At 46.8% G+C, this 23,438-nt stretch overlaps 2 protein-coding genes across 4 annotated transcripts in view; one reads left to right on the top strand and one right to left on the bottom strand.

The window, feature by feature from the left end:
• The window catches only part of EIF3A (eukaryotic translation initiation factor 3 subunit A), a 37,078-nt gene extending 22,563 nt beyond the window's left edge, over positions 1-14,515 (top strand). Inside the window, exons 17-23 of one of the 3 annotated variants that reach the window (XM_036027377.1) lie at positions 926-1,110; positions 4,753-4,841; positions 5,374-5,733; positions 5,794-6,245; positions 10,354-10,555; positions 11,422-11,603; positions 13,300-14,515. In XM_036027377.1, coding sequence (XP_035883270.1) covers positions 926-1,110; positions 4,753-4,841; positions 5,374-5,733; positions 5,794-6,245; positions 10,354-10,555; positions 11,422-11,603; positions 13,300-13,541 — 1,712 coding nt within the window. In that variant the 3' untranslated portion in view covers positions 13,542-14,515. Of the gene's footprint in view, positions 1-925; positions 1,111-4,752; positions 4,842-5,373; positions 6,246-10,353; positions 10,556-11,421; positions 11,604-13,299 lie in introns of all 3 variants that reach the window. The other 2 variants (XM_036027376.1, XM_028511494.2) reach the window with 2 other exon arrangements.
• Positions 14,516-17,901: 3,386 nt separating this feature from the next.
• NANOS1 (nanos C2HC-type zinc finger 1) lies at positions 17,902-20,081 on the bottom strand. Its single transcript, XM_028513507.2, has one exon. The coding sequence runs from the start codon at positions 19,908-19,910 to the stop codon at positions 19,068-19,070; it is 843 nt and encodes a 280-aa protein (XP_028369308.1). The 5' UTR covers positions 19,911-20,081; the 3' UTR covers positions 17,902-19,067.
• Positions 20,082-23,438: the final 3,357 nt, after the last annotated feature.

Here is a 23,438-nt window from a genome sequence, read left to right as displayed (position 1 = left end):
TGTTCCTTTAAAAATTAATACAGCTTTTTAAATTTTTGTCATTGTATCTTCGAGGGAAGACCCAAAAAAACCTCGGACTTACCTTCTGGAGGGCGGGCTCCTTGTGGGACAGGCTTCCCCCGCTAGATGAGTTCTAGGAACCCACCTGTATCGGTGGACCAGCTGGCATTGTTGTGAGAGGCTGTATTTGGTTTCAGTGATTTTTTGTTTTTTTGAAGACTGAGCCATTTGCCCATTTCATGATGGGTGACTTACATGTGCACCCGCCCACACTGCCCTGAGTCTTCAGCAGTATTTGACCAAAAATGGCATGACCCCTGCGCCCTGCCCTCCCTGTTCACCTGATCTCACCCTGATTTCCCTGGATGAAAAAGTCCTCAATAGGAAATGTTTTGCCAGTGTGGAACAGGTGAAACAAAAAATGACGGAAGCACTAAAAAGTGTCAAAATCAATGAGATCAACAACTGATTTGAGCAGTGCAAAAAAGTCTCGATAGGTGTACTGCATCAAATGGAGAGTACTTGGGAGGTGATTGAAGTTTAAACATGTAAGAGTACACAATTTTTTATAAATAAATTCCGAGTTTTTGGGGTCCCCTCTTGTAAGTAGTATTAACATTTATTTAGGATTACTTGCCAGACAAAGTCTGACAAATAATTCTTTTTCCGGTATTGCATATGCTTAGGAGTTGGAGGGGATTCCTAGTATTTTCTTAAGTCATTACAAAACTTAATGATGAGTGGCATAAACATCTCAAGATCTTTCTCAAACATCTGTCCTTTAGCTGATTGTAAGCTATTTTTGTATTCTTGAAAAGCATTTATTCCTGTATTACGCTGCATGTTCAATACCAGAAGAGTAGACCTAGCACTACGGGCGAGGTGCGGGTAGGAGGCACGCTTTCTAACCTGGCCCCTCACACAGAGCGGGAAGAGAGAGAACGTGCTGAACGGGCCAAGCGTGAGGAAGAACTTCGAGAATACCAGGAGCGGGTCAAGAAGTTAGAAGAAGTAGAAAGGAAAAAACGCCAGAGGGAGTTGGAAATTGAAGAAAGGGAGCGCCGCAGAGAGGAAGAGAGAAGACTTGGTGATGACCCCCTTTCCAGGAAGGTGAGTGTTTACACGTGGTTTTCCCCGGGGCGGCGTGTGCTTCTCGGCGCGCCTCTTCTTGCACGACGTATGCATGTGTGTATGTCGGCGCCTGTGTTGATGTCTGGGCTTAGTGTTTTACACCGGTTACATTTACGTCTCTGGTATGGCTTCGTCTTCCCACGGACAGAGGGTTCTTAAGGAGAGAAAATTATGCATTAGTGAGGCTAAGATTTTCATAGGCTTTGGGTTATTGAGTCTCATGAGACTAAATAGTTGACAAAAGATAACTCATTAGTGCTATCGCAGGGGGATTGTTCTGTCTTCCTTGGAAGGAGTTGCTGTGAATTAAGAGGGTGAGGTGAGTTCTCTGATTTCTTGGCACTCAAAGTTGGGTCTGATAGACCATCAATATTCAGCATCCCCTGGGAGCTTGTTAGAAATGCAGAGTCTCAAGGCCCAGCACCAAACCTTCTGAATCAGAACCTGCCTTTTAACAAGATTGCTAAGCAGTTCAAACACTGCTCTATTTGTTATGTTTAATTTGCACGCATGCCCAGAACTGACCTATTTCCTCTCCTTCTATCTTGTCTCTTTAATTCCCTCCTGACTGGTGGCATTGTTACCCACTTAAATCACAGAGGTCCGAATCCCTCTGTGTCCTTTCTGTTTCTGTATTCCTGACTTAATTCACAGTTTTCTTTTGTCTGCATTATTTACTGGTCTTCCTATTATTTTCCCTGGTCATAATCTTCCCCCAGCTTCAGACCTCCCTCTATGTTGTGACCTGCTTGATTTTTCGTAGTGCGTATTTGGTCATTACACCTGCTCTTGGGTTTCAAACCTTTCTTTGGTACTCATTACATAGAACAAAAGGTTGGAACGTGTCTTAGCAGGCAAGGCCTTTCATGTTTACTGTTCTTCTTCATGAGCTTCATCTGTACCATTTTCTTCTTAGTTACCTGTACTTCAGCCAGACTGAGCTAGTTTTATGCTTTGTCACGTGTCTGGGGCGTCTACCTGTATGTTCTTTGTTTTCCCCGGGATGTGCCCAGGCTGCCTCTTAAACAAAATATTGCTTGTTTTTAAGGTTAAGAGCTAAGCAGCTGGAGGATTTCTCGCCTGCCTTTTCTCCACTCCTTGTTTTGTACCCTGCCTTTGCCAAGCCCTCGTCTTCACTGGAGGAACCCTTAGTAGGTTACCTGCGTGGTTTTTGATTCCAGTGTTATACATACCTGGCTAGGTCATCAGTTTGGTTACTCCCATTGCTAATTTCAGTTTTCACTTTCTTGTTGGTGATTGTGGCCTGCATGGTTTCTAATTTTTAGAATTTAATACATTTTTTCCTTTGTGTCTTAAAACATGGTCATGTTTTAGGAGTGCTTCTGGCTGGGCAGAAAGTTCTGTGTGTGCGCGCGAAGCCACAGCAGTCGTGTTACTTGATTTGATTTAATTTGCTTCATCTCGTTGGTTTAGGGCAAGTCCCCCCTCTGAAGAAGATGAGATAGCTTATCCACAGTGGTGGGTTCGTGACTTAGTTTCTTCTAGTTTTTGCACATCTGTGTTCATCCTTTTGTTTCTGTCTTGTGCCCCCTGCCCCCCCTTCACCTTCTCTTTTATTTGGAGTTTTCTCTTCAATTTAGCATGGTAACAGTCACACTTGTTTTATTTCTAACATGTGGTTTGGACCTTTTTGTTTGCTTCCATGTCCCTGCCATTCCTTCTTTTCTTCAAGCCAGACTGCAGAACTTTATTTTCTTTACTCTTTTAGTGAGGACCATTAATGTTTTCCAAAATCTATGTAAACTTAATAGTCCATAGATTTTGGGAACTCTTCTGTCTCTTCAGAACAAAACAAAATTCTGAGCATACTTTTATCCATGTTTTATTGCAATCAGCTGTGTATTTTTGCCTCCAGGGCATTAAAACATGTTCTGTCTTTATTTAAGTATTCGTTACAGTCATCCTGGCAAACGTGATTTAGTTTTGAGTACATTTACACTGTATCACCTTTTCCCTTTTGCAGCTAACATTTTCTTGTGTATTTTATCTTCTTGATGTCTTTCCAGAACGCCTTTGTGTGTGTCTCAAACGAGGTCTTGTTTTTCTCTCACAGTTGAACAGCGGTGCGGCGCTTCGGGCTGGTTTAGAACCCTCCTCCCTCAGAGACTTGGGGACCCGAGCTCACTGTGCTCGTGCACGCGGGGGTGGGGGGTGGGCAGCCTTGGGAGGCGCTGTTTTATGTCTGGGAAGCCTGTAGAATGTTCTCCGTCCTCGGTGTGAAGGGAGCTGCTGAGGGCTTGTGTTGGGGCACTGAGTCGTGTGGCCTCTGCGAGCGGCCCTTGGTGGCTCACGTGTCCTTCCGGTCGCAGGACGCAGTTCACTCAGCTCAGAGAGGGCGGACGTGCCTTTTCTCAGGGGAAGTTTTTTCTCCTCTTCTCTATTCTGGTCTTTCAAAGTTCTTTATCTTTTTTGACGTTTCACTTTTTTCAACTCTTCGGCCTTTTGTAACTGGTTTTCTGAGATTCCTGTTTAACTTACATGTTTATCAACAGAGCCTGTTCTGCTGTTTGATCTGTCAAGGGAATTTAAACGTTTGGTGACCACGTTAAATTTTTAGAATTCTTTTTGTTTGTTTAATGGCTCTCATGGCCACCTAAAAAAGTCTTTTGAGATTCTCATATTTGTCCTAAAACCTCATAGTTTGAATCCTTTGAGTTTAATTTGCAGGCGAGTGTGAAGGGTAGGAGAAACTTGGTCTTGTGCGTGTGGACACTCCTTCCCTTGGAGCGACCGTGAGTGACACTGACAGTTGAGGCCCTGCTCTCTCCCACAGCGCTCACTTGGGGGTGTCTCGGAGAACGCCCCAGACCACCCTGGTCAATAGCTGTGACGGCAGCGGACTTATTTGGCCATTCTAGTTTTTGGAGGTTTCTGTTGCCAAGACACCTTTTAAATTTTAAACTAAGATCCTCATATTCACCTGCCAGGGATCGCAGTTATTCTTGGTTTAATTGGGTTTTTATTTTAGTCCTTCCACCCCATCCCCAGAGCTTGTTTTGTATTGTTCTTTCCTGATCATGGCCGTAGGTTGTGTTTGTAGGAGCAGTCAGGCTGTGGCAGAGGTGTTTGTGATTAAAACAGTGTGCATCTCCCCTTGCGAAGGTCGCACTGCATTTACGCTTCCCCCTTAAGGGTGGTGAGCATCTCCCACGCCCTTTCCGTAGTTTGTATTGAGCATGCGTGGTATTTTGAGTAGGTTAATGCTGTTAATCTCACCATCCCCTCCTAGACGTATCACTCGCTCCACCTCTGTTTAGTAGGCACTGTGAGGATGCACCTTTTGGAACACTCAGCTTTTTTCACATAATCTTAAAAGGGAATTGCCAGGTCAGAGAAAATCTGTAGGCATTTTAATGATTCCAGGGGGGTGCTGCCAGCTTGCTTTTAAGTGGCATTTTACCATTTATAAAACCACACAGTACATGAAAATACCAGTTTCACTGTCCTGCCCATCTCATTTCAGGTTAAAAGAGAAACAGTTTTAAAACTTACTTACATTTAAAGACATGAAATTGCTTAACATAAGTACAAAAGTGTTTGAATGATAATACCAGTAGTTGTATTGTTGCCGATTTTGGTGCGTCGTCTTCTTCTATGTAGGACTCGCGCTGGGGAGACCGAGACTCAGAAGGCACGTGGCGAAAGGGGCCTGAAGCGGACTCCGAGTGGAGGAGAGGCCTGCCGGAGAAGTGAGTGGGGTCAGGGAAAGTGGTGCCCACTGTCGTAGGTTGTGGTGATGCCGGGGTGGCGGTTTTCTAGTTTGGTTTGTTTTGTAGGAGGGGGGGAAGCAGAGCTGTGAAGAATTGTGTGCATGTCTGTTACTGAAGTGTTTCTTGTAGTTTACTTCAGCGCTGCTGTAATTACTGACTTACAATCATCTTGAGAAATGAGTTTTGGAACTGTATTCAAGTTAGAGTAAGAATGAGCAGTTTCATAACGACTATTTTTTCAAACCATCCTTTAAAATGAAATTGCCGAGGGACTCCTGGAAAAGTTCAGACACCCTTTTTAAAAAAGCAGTTGTCTGCTTATTGTTTTATTATTTGTTGCTGTGGTATTTTGAATTTAGTATTTGTTTGTTTTTATTAGGAGCACATACTATTTTTAGGAGTAGGATTAATGAGTTTACACTGAAGTGATTTTTGAAAATAAGTGAAATTCTCAAAAGGACTATGTGCTTTTTAAAGAAACTTGAAAGATGTTTGGTGTGTTGCTCTGCAGGGAGTGGAGACGCGGAGAAGGGCGGGATGAGGAGAGGCCGCATAAGAGAGACGAAGACCGCCCGCGGCGGCTGGGGGAAGATGAGGAGAGAGAGTCTTCCCAAAGACCAGATGACGACCGGGTTCCCAGGCGTGGCGTGGACGACGACAGAGGCCCCAGGCGTGGTCCTGACGAAGATCGCTTTTCTCGCCGTGGGACAGACGATGAGCGGCCCTCTTGGCGTAATGCCGATGAGGACAGGCCTCTCAGACGAGTTGGCGATGACGACAGGCCTCTGAGACGAATTGGTGATGACGACAGGCCTGTCAGACGAGTTGGCGATGAGGACAGGCCTCTCAGACGGATTGGCGATGAGGACAGGCCTCTCAGACGAATTGGTGATGAGGACAGGCCTCTGAGACGAATTGGTGATGACGACAGGCCTCTCAGACGAATTGGTGATGAAGACAGGGGCAGCTGGCGCCATGCGGATGATGACAGACCCCATAGACGAGGACTGGATGAAGACCGAGGAAGCTGGAGGACAGCCGACGAAGACAGAGGACCAAGACGAGGGATGGATGAGGACCGGGGACTGCGGCGAGGCGGTGCCGATGATGAGCGGTCATCCTGGCGTAATGCTGATGAGGACCGGGGTCCCAGGCGAGGCATGGATGAGGACCGGGGTCCCAGGCGTGGGCTGGATGAAGATCGAGGAACTTGGAGGAATGCCGACGACGATAGAATTCCGAGGCGCAATGCAGATGATGACAGGGCTCCTTGGAGAAACATGGACGATGACCGGATCTCAAGGCGGACGGACGATGATCGGCTTCCCAGCAGAAGGGGCGAGGACTCAAGACCTGGTCTCTGGAGACCATTTGTCAAGCCAGGTAAAATTATTTTAAGGATTTCTTTATTTACAATAATTTTAATTTTATTGCATTTTTATCCATTACCGTTTATCCCCTGTACCCTCTTCCACCTCCAACATCCCTGCCTCCCCGCAGCCACCACACTGTTGTCTGTGTCTGTCAGTTCTGCACGGTTTCGGTTTCGGTCGATCCCTCCAACACCGCCCCACCCGCCCCAGCTGTCAGCCTGCACTTTCGAGTCCGTTTCCGTTTTGTTCGCTCAGGTTTAGGGAGGGGCGGAGGGAGGGAGAAGGAGAAAGGAGAGAAGCGTCAGTTGGTTGCACCCTGGCTGGGGTCAGATGCGCGTGGCCCTGGCATGTGCCACGACTGGAATCTAACCCAGCGACCTTTTGCTTTGCAGGCTGCCGCCCAGCCAACCATGCCACACCAGTCAGGGCTCAAATGACTATATTTTGATTTTTTTAAATAAAAAGTTATTTTTCAATAAAAAAAGAAATTTTAATGGATATATGACAAGTTGGTCCATATTCCTATTAGTTTCTAGATAAACTGATCTTTTTTCTTGAATGTGCAGTGACTTAGGTCAAAGCCTGCTTACCTTCAATATCCCACACACCAAAACAGAGTGACTTTGCCCTTTTTTCTGCTTTGTTTTCCTTTTGCTTTTTTACTGCTTTCAGGGCTCTTCTTCTGTGTCCATACCTTCACTGTCTGTCCTTCAGGTTCCGTCCTGGACCAGCCTCCTCGGAATAAATAACAAAGAGCAAAATACACTTGGCAGCCATGGGGTTATACTGAGGGCAGGAGCTCATTTCCTCGTCAGTCTTAGGCCTGATCATCTTTTCATGCTTTACTGTTCTTGAGCAGTTGTGTACAAGTCTGTGAACCTGATTGTAGTCTCCAGGTGACTTCTCTCCTGCCTTCAGACCTGGTGTTTCCAACCGCACACTGTACACAGCACGTCTCCGCCTGGAAGTGTCACTGACAGTTCAGACTCAATAGGTCAAAAGTGTGCCTGAATGCGTGCGTGTACACACACACACACACACACACACACACACACGAGCACCTAATTCTCATCACAGACACCACTTTCCATCTGGCTGTGTAAGCTGCAAATCTGGGAGTGCTTTGCTCTCTCTTCTTCAAGTGAAGTCTTCATTTAGTTTAGTTCTCTCTTGTCAGTGTTCCTTAACCCCACCCACTTCTGTTCCCCCTGCATGTGGTTGGCTCTGGGCCTGTCACTCTTTCTTTGCACGCAGGCTGGTACTGTCTCTGCGGCTCTCTCACCCCAAGTCTAGTCTTCGTGCAGTAGCCAGTGTACTCTGTTCTAAACGTGGATGTAGGCGAGCAGTTTCCTTGCCTTTCCCCTTCGTGGTTTCTTTTCTTTTTTTTTTTTTAATTTTATTTTAATCATTGTTCAAGTACAGTTTTCTCCCTTTTACTCCCAATCCAGCCCACCCACCCAACCCTCCCTACTTCCCTCTCATTACCACCCTCCCCCTAGTTTTTGTCCATGTGTCCTTTAAATTTGTTCCTGTAAACCCTTCCCATTCTCCCCTGAAATTCCCTCTTCTCTCCCCTCTGGTCACCGTCAGCCTGTCCTCTATTTCAGTGTCTTTGGTTATATTTTGCTTGTTTCTTTGTTTTGTTATTTAGGTTCCTGTTAAAGGTGAGATCATATGGTATTTGTCTCTCACCGCCTGGCTTGTTTCACTTAGCATAACGCTCTCCAGCTCCATCCATGCTGTTGCAAAGGGTAGGAGCTCCTTCTTTCTTTCTGCTGCATAGAATTCCACTGTGTAAATGTACGAGAGTTTTTTGATCCATTCATTTACTGATGGGCACCTAGGTTGCTTCCAGCACCTAGCTATTGTAAATTGTGCTGCTATGAACATTGGGGTGCATAGGTTCTTTTGGATTGGTGTTTCAGGGTTCTTAGGATAGAGTCCCAAGCAGTGGAATTGCTGGGTCAAAGGCAGATCCATTTTTAGTTTTCTGAGGAAGTTCCGTACTGCTTTCCATAGTGGTTGTACCAGTCTGCTGTCCTACTGGCAGTGCACTAGGGTCCCCTTTTCTCCACAACCTCTCCAACACTTGTTGTTTGTTGCTTTGTTTAAGATGGCCATTCTGACCGGTGTGAAGTGGTATCTCATTGTGGTTTTAATTTGCATCTCTCTGATAGCTAGTGATATTGAACATTGTTTCATGTGTCTTTGGATTTTCTGTATGTCCTCCGTGGAGAAGTGTCTGTTCAAGTCTTTTGCCCTTCTTTTTTTTTTTTTTTTTTTAGATTTTATTTATTTATTTTCAGAGAGGGAAGGGAGGGAGAAAGAGAGAGAGAGAGAAACATCAATGTGCAGTTGCTGGGGGCCATGGCCTGCAACCCAGGCATGTACCCTGACTGGGAATTGAACCTGCGACACTTTGGTTCTCAGCCGGAGCTCAATCCACTGAGCTACGCCAGCCAGGGCTTTTTGCCCATTTTTTAATTGGGTTGCTTGTCTTCTTAGTGGAGTTGTGTAAGTTCTTTATACGTTTTGGAGATTAAACCCTTGTCTGAGGTATCATTGGCGAATATGTTTTCCCATACAGTTGGTTCTCTTTTTATTTTAATACTGTTTTCTTTAGCCTTGCTGAAGCTTTTTATTTTGATGAGGTCCCATTTATTTATTCCCTTTGTGGTTTCTGTTGCATACTCCTGTCTCTTCTGGTCTCACTTCATCTGCTGTCTAGTTGTGTGGCTCTGGGCAAACCACTTAACCTTTCTGTGCCTCCTGTAAAATGAGGATAGTGGTATCATTAATTCATGAGTGTTGGGTTTTATAAACTCTCGGTGAATACTGAACCATTTGCTCCTAGGGAAGATACAAGGTTAGGTTCCTGTGAGCCCTCTGTTTACAGCAGTTTTGTTAACCAGTCAATACATAACTTGTTTCTTATATTTCTATTTAGAGATATCTTATTTAATATATATTATTGATTCATTAACATTGAATTCATGGCCAAAGCTCTGTAATTTATTCCTGAATGAAAGTTCCCTAACCTGTGTATTTTCTTCCATCCATTGCCTTCTTGTGCTTGGGAACACTAGAAAACACTTCAGCCCAGTGCTTGGAGGCCATTTTAAACAGTGAAATTGCCAACTAAAAGCACAAAAATGCAAAAATGTGGCAGTAACTAGACCTTCAAAAGGACGCTTATTTAAAGTATGAGACACGTAGCAAGAAGACAGAGCATTGCCTTACTCAGCCTCAGCTGAGAATGTATTGTACTTGTCAGTCAACTGAAATATTTTGCCACTTTGCACATGTCTGTAAGTGATTGTGAAAGTTCTCCAATTTATTTTTGAGAGTACAGGTAAACGTTAGCATATAGGCAGACTAGCAAGTATGAAATCTACTCAACTCAGAGCTATGGGTAGGATTGAATGAGATGTAATATATCAGTTTGGAATAGTGCTATGGTACCTAATAATTGAGTGCTAACAGGAATAATGATTAGCCTTACAACTGTAATATGTTTTCATTGAAATCTCTGATCCCTTTGGCATCTTTGTGTGCACATAAAAATAAAATGTTCCTAGATTTGGGCATTCCATGGGTAAGTATGAGGTATTGGGCAGGGTCAAAGGATTTAGTCCTGTTTCCTGATTGTGTGGGTGGTAAATGGAGGACAGGAATATGAAATAAAAGGGTGGTTTTGGTTACAAAGGTTTTGAAAATGTTGCAAGATATAAATGAAAATATAATTGGAGTTCTGCCTCAGAGATCTGGCTTCTACCCTTCACCCTTTAAGTTCCTTGCTTAAGTAAGTTGTTTACCATCAAAACCGATTTACACTCAGAATATCTGCATACAGGTTATTCGACCCAGGCTTATGTAAGTTTCTTATGTCACGTTCCTGTGTGTTAGAAAAATGGGATGGGTGGTCATATAAATAGGAGCTGGGGGTTTTGTGAAATGAGGTAAATGGCTTTAGTTTTTTTCTTTTTTAATGAAGTTGGAGCGTCTTAAATTAGTATTTAGAATAGTGATGGATTAATGCCAACATTAAGATCTCTATTCATTGTTGCCAATCTGTGTTTCTTGAGTAGAAAAATTTTTTGTCTTCTTTATAAAAACAGGTGGATGGAGAGAGAAAGAAAAGGCCAGAGAAGAGAGTTGGGGTCCACCTCGAGAATCAAGACCATCAGAAGATCGTGAATGGGATAGAGAAAAAGAAAGAGAGCGAGAGGGTCAAGATCGAGACGAGAGCGGCAAGGACCCCGAGAGAGAAAGGGACAGAGAGAGAGACGGAGATCGGGAGGATCGTTTCAGACGGCCTAGGTTTGATGCTCTCCTCGAAACTGTCTGTGGGGTTCTCGTTAGGATCATCTTACATACTCTTGTGCGTTCCCAGCTGCTTTTGAGAGATGGAGCTCCTCATTCTTCCCCTGCCTAAATTTATCTATTACAACCACAGCTTTTTTTTTTTTTTAGAGAATTTTAGAGGTCATCTAATTGAATGTTCCTTCTTGACCAAGTGTGAGAAGGAAAGCAGGAGCTGTGCGCCTCTCTGCAGTTCAGGCAGCTCTTGGGTGGTGGAGCAAGGGCTGGTCGTCTTCATCAGCCCGTGCCTTTTCCCCTGTGGCTTCGGTCAGTCCGGCCTACCGCCCTGACATTAAAAGCCCCTTTTCTTTTTTTTAAATTGAATTTATTGGGTGACATTTGTTAATAAAATTTTGTAGGTTTCAGAAAGCTGCTTTATTTTTATTAGTGATAATTTCTACTTCTTTTGGCCAAAGTGGCTTTGTACCGATAAATCTAGACCATCACTGTTAAATAGAGTTTTCTGCAGGGGTGAAAATATCGTGTATTTGTAATGTCCATGATGGTAGCCAACAGTCATATTTGGCTGTTGACCATTTGGAATATGGTGAGCGTTACTGAGGGAGTGTCTTGGCTTCATTGAGTTAGATTTAAGGAGCCACGTGTGGGTAGTGGCTGCTGTGTTGGATAGCACACACCCAGGTGTTCTTATTTGACCTCCGTGCCTGAGGCATGAGACTGAGAGTAAGGGATGAGTTTGAACTTGATCCCTGCTATTCCATTCCTAAACTCTCTGAGCACCACGACGTACTATGATAAGTTCACTCACCATTCCCCATGTGGTCTAACACCAGAACCTAACATACTGTTTTGAATGCCTGCAGGGACGAGGGTGACAGGAGAAGAGGACCAGCTGAGGAAGCCTCAAGCTGGAGAGATTCAGGTCGCCGCGACGACAGGGACAGAGATGACCGCCGACGGGAGAGAGATGATCGCCGTGACCTAAGAGAAAGACGGGATGACCGAGACCGCAGGGGGCCTCCTCTCAGATCAGAGCGGGAAGAAGGTGGGTTATCTGTACGGCGGCCGAACTGCTGGAGACCCGTGACTTCTGGGGAATTTTGGGTTTTAATTGTCTCATAAATTCATGTGAACACCAGAAATGTGGCAGTGGTGTTTAGCTTAGAATTTACAGCTCTCATAAAATTAGTCAGTGGTCGCTCATGACACACTTTTCATTTTCACCAATAACTGTTGGTTTGGATATTTTGAGTATGTCCGCTGTCTCCCGCGTGGTAGAACACTGATTGTTCTCAGTGTCTCAGTTTGATCTCCGTGAACTTCAGCCGGTCCACCCGGCCGTGAGCATCTTCCAAGAGACACCTGCAGCGCGAAGCTTTGCAAACCGCTTCTGACGCGTTCAGTCAGTCACAGCGCCGTCTCCACACACTGCACAGATCTTTTTGCATTTCAGTTGCATTTTTACCTTTCTTGAAATAATAGAGCGTACAGTGTAAATGTTGCATATGTTCTTCCATCTTCAGTATTAAAATGGCTACACAAAAATTAATTTTAATAATCCATTGTACGGAAAAAAACAAATGAACTTTTTTGGCCAACCCAATAGAGTAGTACACTAATTAAATTGGTTACTAAGCAAAATATATATAAAGAGTTTATTTTATGTAAATGAGGAAACAGTTTATCACTTTTTAAAAAGTAAGGTCATAGATTAGGACAAAGTATAAATATTCTTTCTCTGAAATTGTGACAGTTGAAACTTTAGTAAAAAATACTTTTAATATTTAAAATGACCATTGCACTTAAATAACCGTCTTACAAGCTTCTAATACTTTATTAGTACAACTGCACTGTAAGGGTATTTCTGAGCCAGAAACTTTTCAAATTTAAAAACCTTAAAACTCAGCCATGTTATTATCACTTTGTTGGAGTCTTTGTAGAATTATTGGTTTGGCCAAAACATTCGTATGGTTTTTTTCCATAAAATAATTTCATATTTTCATATTTCATATTTTCATCAACTATATTGATTTGGATATTTTGAGTATGTTGGCTATCTACCACATGCTATAAGGCTGATTGTTCTCAGCTAATTTCTCGGTTGGATCACTGAACTTTAACTGGTCTACCTGCCTATGGAGCATTGTCCAGCGAGAAGTCTCCGGCATGATACTTCACAAACCACTTTTGACACGTACAGTCACAGGCACCTTCTCCATACACTGCACACATCTTTTTTTGTGTGTTTGTTTCAGTCGTGTTTTTACCTTTCTTGAAATAGTGAAGAATAATATTTCATCTTCAGTATTAAAATGGCTATACAACAGTTCACCAATTTTGATAAGTTACTGTCACAATACAACCTAACCAAATTGTTTCAAATGAGGTTAAAGACATCTAAGCACTACTAGAGTCATCTTATGGAATAAGAAACCAAACGAACTTTTTTGGCCAAACCAGTAAAACAATTAGGACACTTCCCAGGCTAGTGATTTCTTGTTTGCAAATTTCAAGTATATCTCTAAGTCTGCTTGTTTTCAAGGTTTTGTTAAGAAAATGTATCAAAATGATTATAATAATATATTTAGCTTTTATTGTTTTTTAATGCCAATTCTGTATTGATCTTTTCAGCACAGGATTTCTGAGTAATTTGAGGCATTCCTTTTGCTGAAGTTCTGTTTAGTTTCAGCCAGTAGAGGATGGTACAGACTAATCCTCTTTCCTTTAATTTAACTTTTTAGCAAGTTCCTGGAGACGTTCTGATGACAGGAAGGATGACCGGCCAGAAGAGCGGGATACGCCTCGTCGTGTGCCTCCGCCAGCCCTTTCCAGAGACCGGGAAAGAGACCGAGACCGAGAGAGAGACCGAGAAAGAGAAGGGGAGAAGGAGAAGGCCTCGTGGAGAGCTGAGAAAGATAGGGAGTCTCTTCGTCGTACTAAGAACGAGACTGATGAGGATGGGTGGACTACAGTGCGACGTTAAGTCTCAGAGCGACGGACTCAGACTCCTGTCTCACGTAGGTTTGGTCCCATCCGAGGATTACTATACTTGTGCTTCAACCAATCTAAATTGGATTCGTTAATGTTGTCTCACCGTAACACAAAGCATGAACTTGTACTAATCCTATATAATAGATCGATCATGCACCGTTTCCACAGAAGGTTGGAAAACCATGCCATTTTCTGGAATTTAAGGTGTTGCATTATTTCATCAATCACTTGTTTACAAAAAAGGAAAAATAAAAAATAAATTTAAAATGTGAACCCTTCAGGTTTTGAGTAATACCCGTATCTTGGTATAGAACTGATATTTTTTTTTGATTTTTGAAATATATTAATTTGGAATGAGGTAAGGTTCTATTATAGAAAATGTATTTCAAGACTAAAGCAAGGGGCTAAAGTAATTGTCACACCATTAGCAGCTGAGACATGCCTCTAGGTGTTTGGGGTACCAACTAAATACAAAACGTTTAGATTCACTCTGAGTGCAGTAAACTTCACCAACCTTGGATGCAGTGGGATTTTCTGTAGATTTTTACTTGAGAAAAGGTGAGTATAAAGCAATCTGCAGTTGTTGTAATGACAAGAATACTGCTCACGTGTGAATCCAAGAGTTATAGCTTTTAAATTTTAAAGTATTTGGTAAACCTTTGCTGAGTTTTTTTTTTCTGTTGCCAATAGCAAACTGCTTTTCCATTAATGGAGAATTCAGCCTTTCAAGCATTTTAAATAAGACAATATTTATAAGTGTGGTTTGGAGGAATTGTTTAAATTCTTTTTCTTAATTTCATTTCAGGATAGATTCTTTCACCAAGTAATTTGTAGTAACGACTGTGTTGACTTCAATTTTGGAGTGTAGTAGCTGTGCTCAAGATTAACTTTGGTCTCATTGAAGCCAACACAGAACTTGCTGCTGTGTTTTTTCTTTAATGATAAATAAAATACTTACAGAATTTGTTTCTGTGTTGATTTGTGATTATATTTAGAGTGTTTTGTTTATAATGGTGAATTTGCATATTCAGTTTGTTTTTCACTTGACTTTTACCTGCACCAGTAAATGTCTTAGTTTTTAGTGTCAGAGACAACCTAAGTGCACTGTCAAGCAAACGTGGATAGGATGTGTCCCCAAGACGGTGTCCTTCATTAATGTGGACCCTTCAGCTCCTCTCTAGTGCTCTTGTCTCTGTGAGCTTGTGTGCATTGTGGAGTGTGCGTGCGTGCGTCTGGTCTACCAGCTTGGGTTATCCTCTGAAATCAGAAAAGTTGTAATTCAGAGATGGTTAGTAGCAACTTCATAGTAGCTATAGGCACTTACATTATTTCCGAAACTGAGTGGTGAGAATTTCTGTTGGTACAGCTCTAAGGCCAGAAGAGGGAGTATTGATGCTTTTTTACTTAAATATTATCAGATGCGGCCTTTTCTGTTTGATGTTACCAAGGATAGACAGCACCTTTTACATACTTAGCTTTCTTTTCAAAACAAGTAGAAGTCTTTAAAAGGTCTTGTGGGGAAAGGGCCTTTTCTTTTGTAACAAATAAAAGAAGTTGGGGCAGTAACCTACTCTGAGCTGACACCCCCTGCATCTGAACTCCAACCCCCCCCCCCCCCAACATGCGCATAGTTTTTCACAGGTGTCAAAGCGGACCAAGCAGCCTACTTACTAATGTGTAGAAGTCTCCATGTTCCCAGTGACTACTGCATTTTTAAATGAGAATACCATTACTGTTAATGCAAGTGGATAAGGGTGAGTGGAGATAGACATTGGCCAAAAAAGAGACAATAATCCCACTAGTTGTCTACAGTGGCCACCAGGAGGAAGTTGGCATCCGTGTGGGGGAGATGTTTTTATGTCCAGCACTGGCTGTGTTTTGTTTTTGACTATTTTGACTGTAGATTGATTGATGGTTTCATAAGGGTAATTGACATGGGGGACACTATGGAAGGTATGTTTCTCATGTTGTGGCTTAAGAACAGACTAGAAAATGACAACTAAAACTTTCCATTTGTGGTATAATTTTAAAACATGTCATTTTGGCTTATAATAAATCTATGCCAAATGTTGTAGTCAAAGTTAGCCATTTTGCAGCTTCCAAAAAGGACTTCACAGGAGAATTAAAATTCAAAGACATAAAAATAAAAAGTCACTGGAAGTGTCACTCTAGGGGACAGGCAGATTAAGGCAGTGCATGCCCCCAGAGGTGGTGAGGCTCTTCCGAGGGTTCCATACGTTGTGTGGATTTTAGCTAAATGTATAGCATGTTTTTTTTTTTTAAGATTTTATTTTTCAGAGAGGGGGAAGCGAGGGAGAAAGAGGGAAAGGAACATTGATTGCCTCTCTAGTGCCCCCAGCTGGGGACTTGGCCCGCAACCCAGACACATGCCCTGACTGAAGTGGAACCAGCAACCTTGCTTCTCCCAGGCTGCACTCAATCCACAGAGCCACACATCCAGAGCTATCGTATGCTCTTATTGAAAACTTTTTTTCATACTGATTTTTAGACTGAAGAATTGGCAGGTTACATTTAAATATTGGGTTGGCCCAAAAGTTTTCGTTTTGTCCATACAGTGGCTTCAGTAGCTCTAGTAGTGCTTAGTCGTCTTTTAACTTCATTGGAAACAATTTTGTTAGATTTTATTGTGACAGTTGTCATTATCAGCATGCATTGAAAAAAACTTACCAACGTTGGTGAAATTTTGTGCGGCCATTTTAATATTGAAGATGGAAGAGTATATGCAGCCTCTTCGGTGTATTCTTTATCATTTCAGGAAAGGTACAAATGCAACTGGAACGTAAAAAAAGATTTGCGCAGTGTACAGAAATGATACCTGGACAGATTGAACACGTTAAAACCAGTGTGCAAAGTTTCTTGGTATTGACATTTTGGTCAAGTAATTCTCTGCTGTGGGGCTGTCTTATGCGTTGGAAGAGGTGTGGCAGCACCCTGGCCTCTACCCACTAGAAATCAATAGCTGGAGATGGCCCATATGCTGAAAATATCCAAGTCAATAAAGTTATTGGTCAAAATGAAAAATGTCTTATTTCACATAAAAGACATAATGGACTTTAAAGCCAACCCAATACGTGAGTGTGGTTACTATACTTTTTAATAAGACAGCTCTAGAAAATTAATGGTAGTAATATCCTCTTTATATATCTCGCAGTATTTTAATGTTAGCTGGAGAAGGCAAATTTCAGGGTGGGGGCAATAATATGGGTTGTGTTTTAAATGGATTAATATAATGATTGCCAAACTGGTTGAGGGTCTTCTGGATACCCTTCCCAACCCTCCTGACCTCAAGACCAAAATCCACGTTCAGTGTGTTCCTCGTTAGGCACGTCCCACCAAGTGACTTTGCTGCATGCAAGGGACCTGGAAACAGTGCCTGTAATTTGGCTCCTGTTAGCAATGCAAAGAAACTGTCTGCCTACTCCTCCTGGCCTGAAGAATGCACTGATCTGTGTATAAGTGACTCCTGAAAAGGTCGGGAGCAGCAGGAGGAGGGGTAAGGTGAGTTCCTGTTCACCTGAAAAGTACCCCGTAAGCACAACTAACTCACGCTGGTATACTTTCTAGCCACACGAGGGATTCTGTGGCTTTATTAAGCTACTTGAATTGAGGCCCAGTCAGTTCTGAAGTCCTTCCACCTAGGGCAAGGCTGGCCCTAGGGCAAAGCTGGCCCTAGGGCAAGACTGGCGGGAGTGGATTTTTTCTTTTGGCCAAGAAACAGTGTGCATGTCCGGCATCCCTCGCCCTTGTGATGCACCTTCCTCTAACAAAAAGGCTCTCGAGCTACCCAAGGGTATTTACTGCAGCCTCGAGTACACCTTCCAAGTAGTGGTCAAGCCAGTTTGTTGTGGAGGGTGTGAGCTCTTCAATATGAAAGCCATCTAATCTCTTAAATTCTCCTACTGGAATCTTTATATACTTAATTTAACTATCTCCTGCTGATATTCTCAGATAGGCATTTTGTATTTCAGGTGAATTCTTTATTTCCATTTTTGCCTGTCTTGATAAGCTGCCTGTGATGGTGTGGTATTCAACTTGTATTTAAAAATGAGGATGGCAGAGTAGTGTGGTTAAGAACCTTTGCCTAAGAATCAAATGTAACCTCATTTATGTACAACGTAGGGTTCCAGAAACATTGGGGTCTTCTGGTGAGAATGGGAACACAGGTTTTGTTCCTTGTTTCCAACCCCCAGGTCCCTAATTACTGCTTATTCTGGTTTGAGGACCGTTCAATCAAGAGTGTTCAACCCACAGCCCAAGGGCCACATGTGGCCCAGAATGGCTATGAATGCGGCCCAACACGCAATTGTAAATTTACTTAAAATAGGAAGTTTTGTGAGTTACCTGTTGCAATGTATTTACCATGTGGCCCAGAGACACCAAAAGGTTGGACACCCTAAAGCCAGACAGCCCAGAGTGGAACCTTCTTGAACACAGGCATTTACTACATTAACCTTCCGGAGTGCAAAGGGTTTCATCTTCCACTTAGCTTGAGAGGCAACAGCTGGAATGAGTTTTCCACTACTTAGGAACCCTGAAATTGAGTGATTCAGGGTCAGTTCTCCCCCTCTTGATCTTAGTATCCCAGTGTTTTTAAAGAACTGGAAATGGGGGTGGGCACAAAGACAAAAAGCCAATAGCAAGGTTATAGGCAAGATTAATGAAATCATATACTGTTACTGTATAAATACACAAGTCACTTTTTTTAAACAGCACCATTTCCAAGTGTGTACACAATATGATTATAATGGCACAATTTTTCAGGGTGGAAAATGCTAGTTGCTAGTTTAGTAATGAAAGATCTGGTACCTAAGAATAAATTGTATTCTACCTGCTACAGACTGTGCATTTTTATACCTCCAGCTAGGACAGAAACAAGCCACAAGGAGGGAATACCACCTCCAGTTAATACTGGAAAGTATACCAATTCTTCACTTCTCAGAACGGACGCTACCAGGGGCTGGCTTGCTTCACCTGGAATTAGAGTAACTGATTAAGGACAACTAAAAAAATGTTTCAAACAATAAAAGTCATTTTGCCAGCATTCCATAAAATCATCAGTTTTAAGTTCAATTAAGAGGCTTTTTAAAAAAATATTCTAGACCTAGTAAAGTGCCTCCATTAATAAAATTAAACATCCAAGATTTGATTGAGACCATTTCATATTGACGCGCATCTAAAATAGGTCGACGTGTACAGTAAATAAAGAGCGCCTCTAAGTTGCCATATTTCAGTTAGTGGACTACACACAGCCTTCACTGTCCGGATGCGCACAAACTAGAAACTAGGGACAAATCAAGATTTTAGCGTCTTGACTCAACCGCAGTACTCCGAACGGCCTGTTTTCTTTGAAAAAAATCAGAACGACATCCCAAGTTGAAGCAACCGCCGAGCTCCACGCCTTGCCAACAGCGAGGAAGCGAGGAAGAGATGGCGCGCGGACCGAGAATGAGAGCGGGCAGGCGGTGACCCTGGCGGCGCAGGTGGCGGCAGGCTGGGCTCAGCGCGGCTTCTTGCCGGGCAGAGAGTCCCTGGCGCTGCGCGGGGGCGGCCGGGCGGCGGGAGGCGGCGGCGGCACTTTGGAGAGCGGGCAGTACTTGATGGTGTGCGCGTTGTCGCCGCTGGCGCCGCACAGGGGGCACGTGTAGCGGCGCAGCACGGGGCACAGCACCCGCCCGTCGGGCCCCTTCAGGACGTGGGTGGTGTAGAGCGCCACCGCCTCCTTGTTGTTCCGGCAAAACACGCACACCTGCAGCTCGGGCTTGAGGAGCCGGGCAGCTGCCGCCCCCGAGGCTGCGTGCAGCCGGGGCTCGGCCGCCCACGCCGGGGCTCGCTCCTCGCGCGGCGTCACCTCGCCGGTGGCTGCAGCGGCGGGCGCGCAGCCCAGCAGCACCGCGGCGGCGCGACCCGCGAACGGGCTCAGCTCGGCGAAGCGCTCCTCCAGCAGCCCGGCCTCCGCGGGGCCTGCGCACAGCTCCAGCGCGCTCCCCAGGTAGCGGGCCCGGCACCCCGGCTCGTCGCTGTCGTCGTCCTCTTCGTAGTCCGGCGGCCCCAGCACAGGCCTCAGCGCCCCGGGCCCGGCGTGAGGGGAGCAGCAGGACGAGGAGGAAGAGGAGGGCGGAGAGCCGCCGCCGTCTCTGTCTTCTCCGCGGGCGCAGCCGAAACGCTGCTCGCCGTCCACCGCCTTGGTGATGAGCGTGGCGAGCCCCAGGTAGTCGTTCCACGAGCTGAAGGGCTGCGGGTGCGCTTGGCCCTGGGCGCTCACGTAGCGGGCGCTGGGCACCAGCGCCATGGGCGGGGGGCCGCGGCGGGGCGAGTGGGGCGCCCAGGGGAAAGCCTCCATGAGCGGGCTGCGGGCCGCGCGGGCCGCCTCCCCGCCGCCGGCGCGGGCCGGACGGAAGGGACGCGCGGAGCTTGCCCGCTGGCCTGCCGCGGGGGTGGGGCCGCCTGGCCGCCTTTTATCAGGCCCCGTTCCTCCCCGCCCCCCGGCCTCGCCGCCGCCGCGGCCCTGCCCCCTGCTCTCCCCCGCCCCGGCCACCTCGCCCGCGCCCCGGACGGAGGCGGAGCGGAGGCGGGCATGCGCTCCGCTCCGGACCGCGAGGCTCGGGCTCCCAGCGCGCCGCGCCAGCCTCCCCAGCTGCGGGGTGGCTTTCATTGTGGGAGGGGGCGGCCGAGGCGCCGCCACGAGCCCCGGCGCCAATTGGCTGCCGACCAGAAACCCCCTGCGCCACGGGTGCCGCTCCGGACGCTGATTGGTGAGACCGGGGGAGGGGCGTGCCCTGCCCGCGCTGCGCGGCCTGGAGGGGTAAGTAGAGGAGAGGGGAGCCGGGGAGGGGCGTCTGCTGGAACCCGCCTTCCCCTGAGCTCTGTGCCCTGGGCTTGAACAGGTGACAGACCGGGGTTTCAACAGGTGACTGAGGCGTCGGGCGCCCTTGGCCTAGTGGTAAGTCAACTCGCCAAGGACGGGATAGGTATGGCGATGGGGAAATGACCCAAGGTCCACGCACCCCCTTCCAGCCTCTAATCCCCAAGCCAGAGCTCCTTCTCGCCTCCCACCTCCTCACCAGCATCAGCAAGAAAAGCTGTGGGGAGGTAGAACTGGGCGTGATCTAAGGATGCAGTTTCAGAGTCAGAGCCACCCAACAATCAGGTAACTTAACGTTTCGCACAGCACTTTGGAGAGATTTCAACGGGATGAAATCCTCGCCCAAACCTCTGAGGTTCACACAGGTTGGGGTTCTAGCCTTAGTGAGTAGTGGAGGGACGGAGCACTTCCTATAGCAGCCTCCCAACGAGTGTGCAGAGCCTGGGTGCCATTTAACTGGTGACTTACGGAGAGGTAGGAAGTGAGCCAGAACACCTTCCAGCCAGCCCTAGGATTGTGTGTGTGTGTGTGTGTGAGTGTGTGAGCAGCTCTGTTTCGAGATCTGGGGTGTAGGTGCCATTTGAAAAGCAAAGCATATTTAGCGCCCCAACTTCATACTTTGAAACAGAATACAACATGTTTGTGAAAACAATGGAAGAAATAAGATTTTTGATTAGGAGGGTGTGCAGGGGTCATGCCCTTCCCGGGAGAAGGGGCAACACTGTTTTGTGTTTTCACGGAAGGGTCCTGGGAAGGGGCCTTTGTAGGATTCTGTGGGTGGGGCTGGGAACGCGTCTCTTCTGGTGGCGGGGCTGGTGGGGCAGGGCGGGGCTTGCCCTCCCCCGTGGCTGCTGAAACAAGGAGCTGCAGCCCTCCTCAGGCAGGTGGCTGTGCGCAGCGGCTCGAGAACAGCGGCCTAGGGGAGGACGCCCAGAACCTCTGCTGCCACCAGTTCCCGTCAGAATGATGGTGAGTCAGCGTGTCGGCAGTGGACGGGGTCTCTGGGGTTAGTCAGAGCAGTCTGACTCCCCTCCTCTCGGGGAAAAGGACGTCTTTTAGGTCACGCGGTGAATGCACTAGCAAGAACTGGGTCCCGTCACGCAACTGGGTCCCGTCACGCCTGGCTCGGTGGCCTTCCATGGACCTAAAGGTATTTCACACCTGGAGTCCACATGTGCATCAGCAGAAAGCAAGCGTAGGACACAGGGGACACTAGAAGAAGGGGCCATACCTTCGGCTTGGGCCACGGCCCTCACTCAGGGGCCGTTCAGGGGCCAGGCGGCAGGCAGGCATGAGAAAGGACTTGGGGCGGTAACACGATGCCCCTTCTGGCCACCTGTCCCTGTGAGGGGTCGCAGAATTGTTTTCCTAGTTTCTTCCTCACTTCCTCCTCCGTAAAGCTCGGTTTTAGTCCCGAAACCAGGCAGCCATGCTCTCCCCTTGCCAACCCGGTTCCTTTTTCAAGTTTGTGTTGGCACCCCAGTGAAAAACTCATTCCTGTATTTCCTCTCCTTCTCCCACCAAAAACAAATAAAAGAGCCCGTGAGGCATGGGGCTCCCGCAGAAGCGTGGCAGGTTTGCTGACACAACTCCGAGCTCTTACCACGAGAAGGAGGCCCCCGGAGGGGTGTGAAGGTTATTATTCTATAAATGGAAAATTCCACTCTCGTCGCACAGCCCTGCAGCCTGCATACTTACGCTCAAGGCATGCAGACCTTGCACGGGCTGAGGGGTGGGAGTCGGCGTTCTGAGGGCGACTTCTGCAAGGAGAGTTTACAACCACCAGCTGCTGTGTCTGACCCCCTGGGCGGCCCAAAAAGAGGGTGGCCAAAGGTGAGGCCCTTCTCCTTTCTACATGCTGTCAGCCTGGGGCTTTACAAGGGGAGTGGACACCTTTCAGGGTACAGGAGCGAGAACAAATGCCTTGATTCAGAGCTGCAGGGCGGGGTGGGTAGCGATGCTCTCCAGAAGGTGCCCTGCCAAGTGGAAGGGGGCTCCCGTGTCCCGAGGTCTGGTGGCTCCGTGCCGTTTCCCTAGGCTGCTCAACTTGTCTGCCGTGGCCTTGGCCATTGTCATATGCCAGTAGGTCTTCGACTGGAGAGGACATCTGGGAGTGGAGCCCAAAGTGCACAAGGGCTTTTGTTTTCCGGCACGCGCTGGCCTCGGGGCACCCGGTGGCCACAGGAAGGCTGGGGTGGGTACCTGGTTCAGCTCTGGGTTAACTGGGCGGTTGCTTTTGTCTCCCAGCACAGGCTGCAGCCTGGCCACGAGCTCTCTAGCTCTCTTTGAGGTGGTGGGGCCGAGTCCAGAGATGTTCTTAGCACCTCCAGTGAAGTCTGTCTTTTGTTCCCTTTCCAGAGGCCTGAAACAAAACAGGCAGGAATAGCCCGAGTGTGAAAGTGTCTGCAAAGGACACCCTCGCGTTGGCGGAGGCAGGAGATCAGATTGGGAGGGGCCTCATCATGGAGGTGAGAGGGTGTTGCTGCTCAGCGGCCTCAGGGGTGGGCCCGCGGGCACAGGCGGGAGGCTCCGGCAGGGCAGAGGTGGGGGGGTGAGGCGGGCTGCGGGGGCTCTGGGTCCCCGCCTCTCCGCGTGGCCCCCAGCCTGGGTCATTTCCTTTGCTGGCGGCAAAACTGAACCAGGGGAGGCAACACACAGGCCTCAGGCTTCTTGAGGCTCTTCAGAAACATGAGGTCAGCCCTGGGGAACGAGGCAGCTTGGCGGGTGTCCAGGCCGCTACAGAGATGCCGTTTGTCAGGCTCTGGGTTCCCGCTGACTCGCCTGCCAAGCTCTTTCGAGGGGCAGGGAGGGCTTTGGCCCCTCAGCTGTGGGGCATGGATGCGGGTGAGGGGTGTCTGGGCCCGCTGGGGGCTCTCCTCTGTAATAGTGTGGACTTGGTCCACACTGCGCCTCCAGCCAAGCTCCAAGAGGCCTGGGGACGGCGCTCCTGCCCTTTGGGGGCTTAGAGTTGGCCACAGTCAGTTGAGAAGGCATGTGGGGAAGTGG

Source organism: Phyllostomus discolor, chromosome 5 (assembly GCF_004126475.2).
Source record: "Phyllostomus discolor isolate MPI-MPIP mPhyDis1 chromosome 5, mPhyDis1.pri.v3, whole genome shotgun sequence".
Lineage (NCBI taxonomy): Eukaryota > Metazoa > Chordata > Mammalia > Chiroptera > Phyllostomidae > Phyllostomus > Phyllostomus discolor.
Note: the sequence above shows the minus strand (reverse complement) of the source record. Positions and strands in the feature narration are given on the sequence as shown.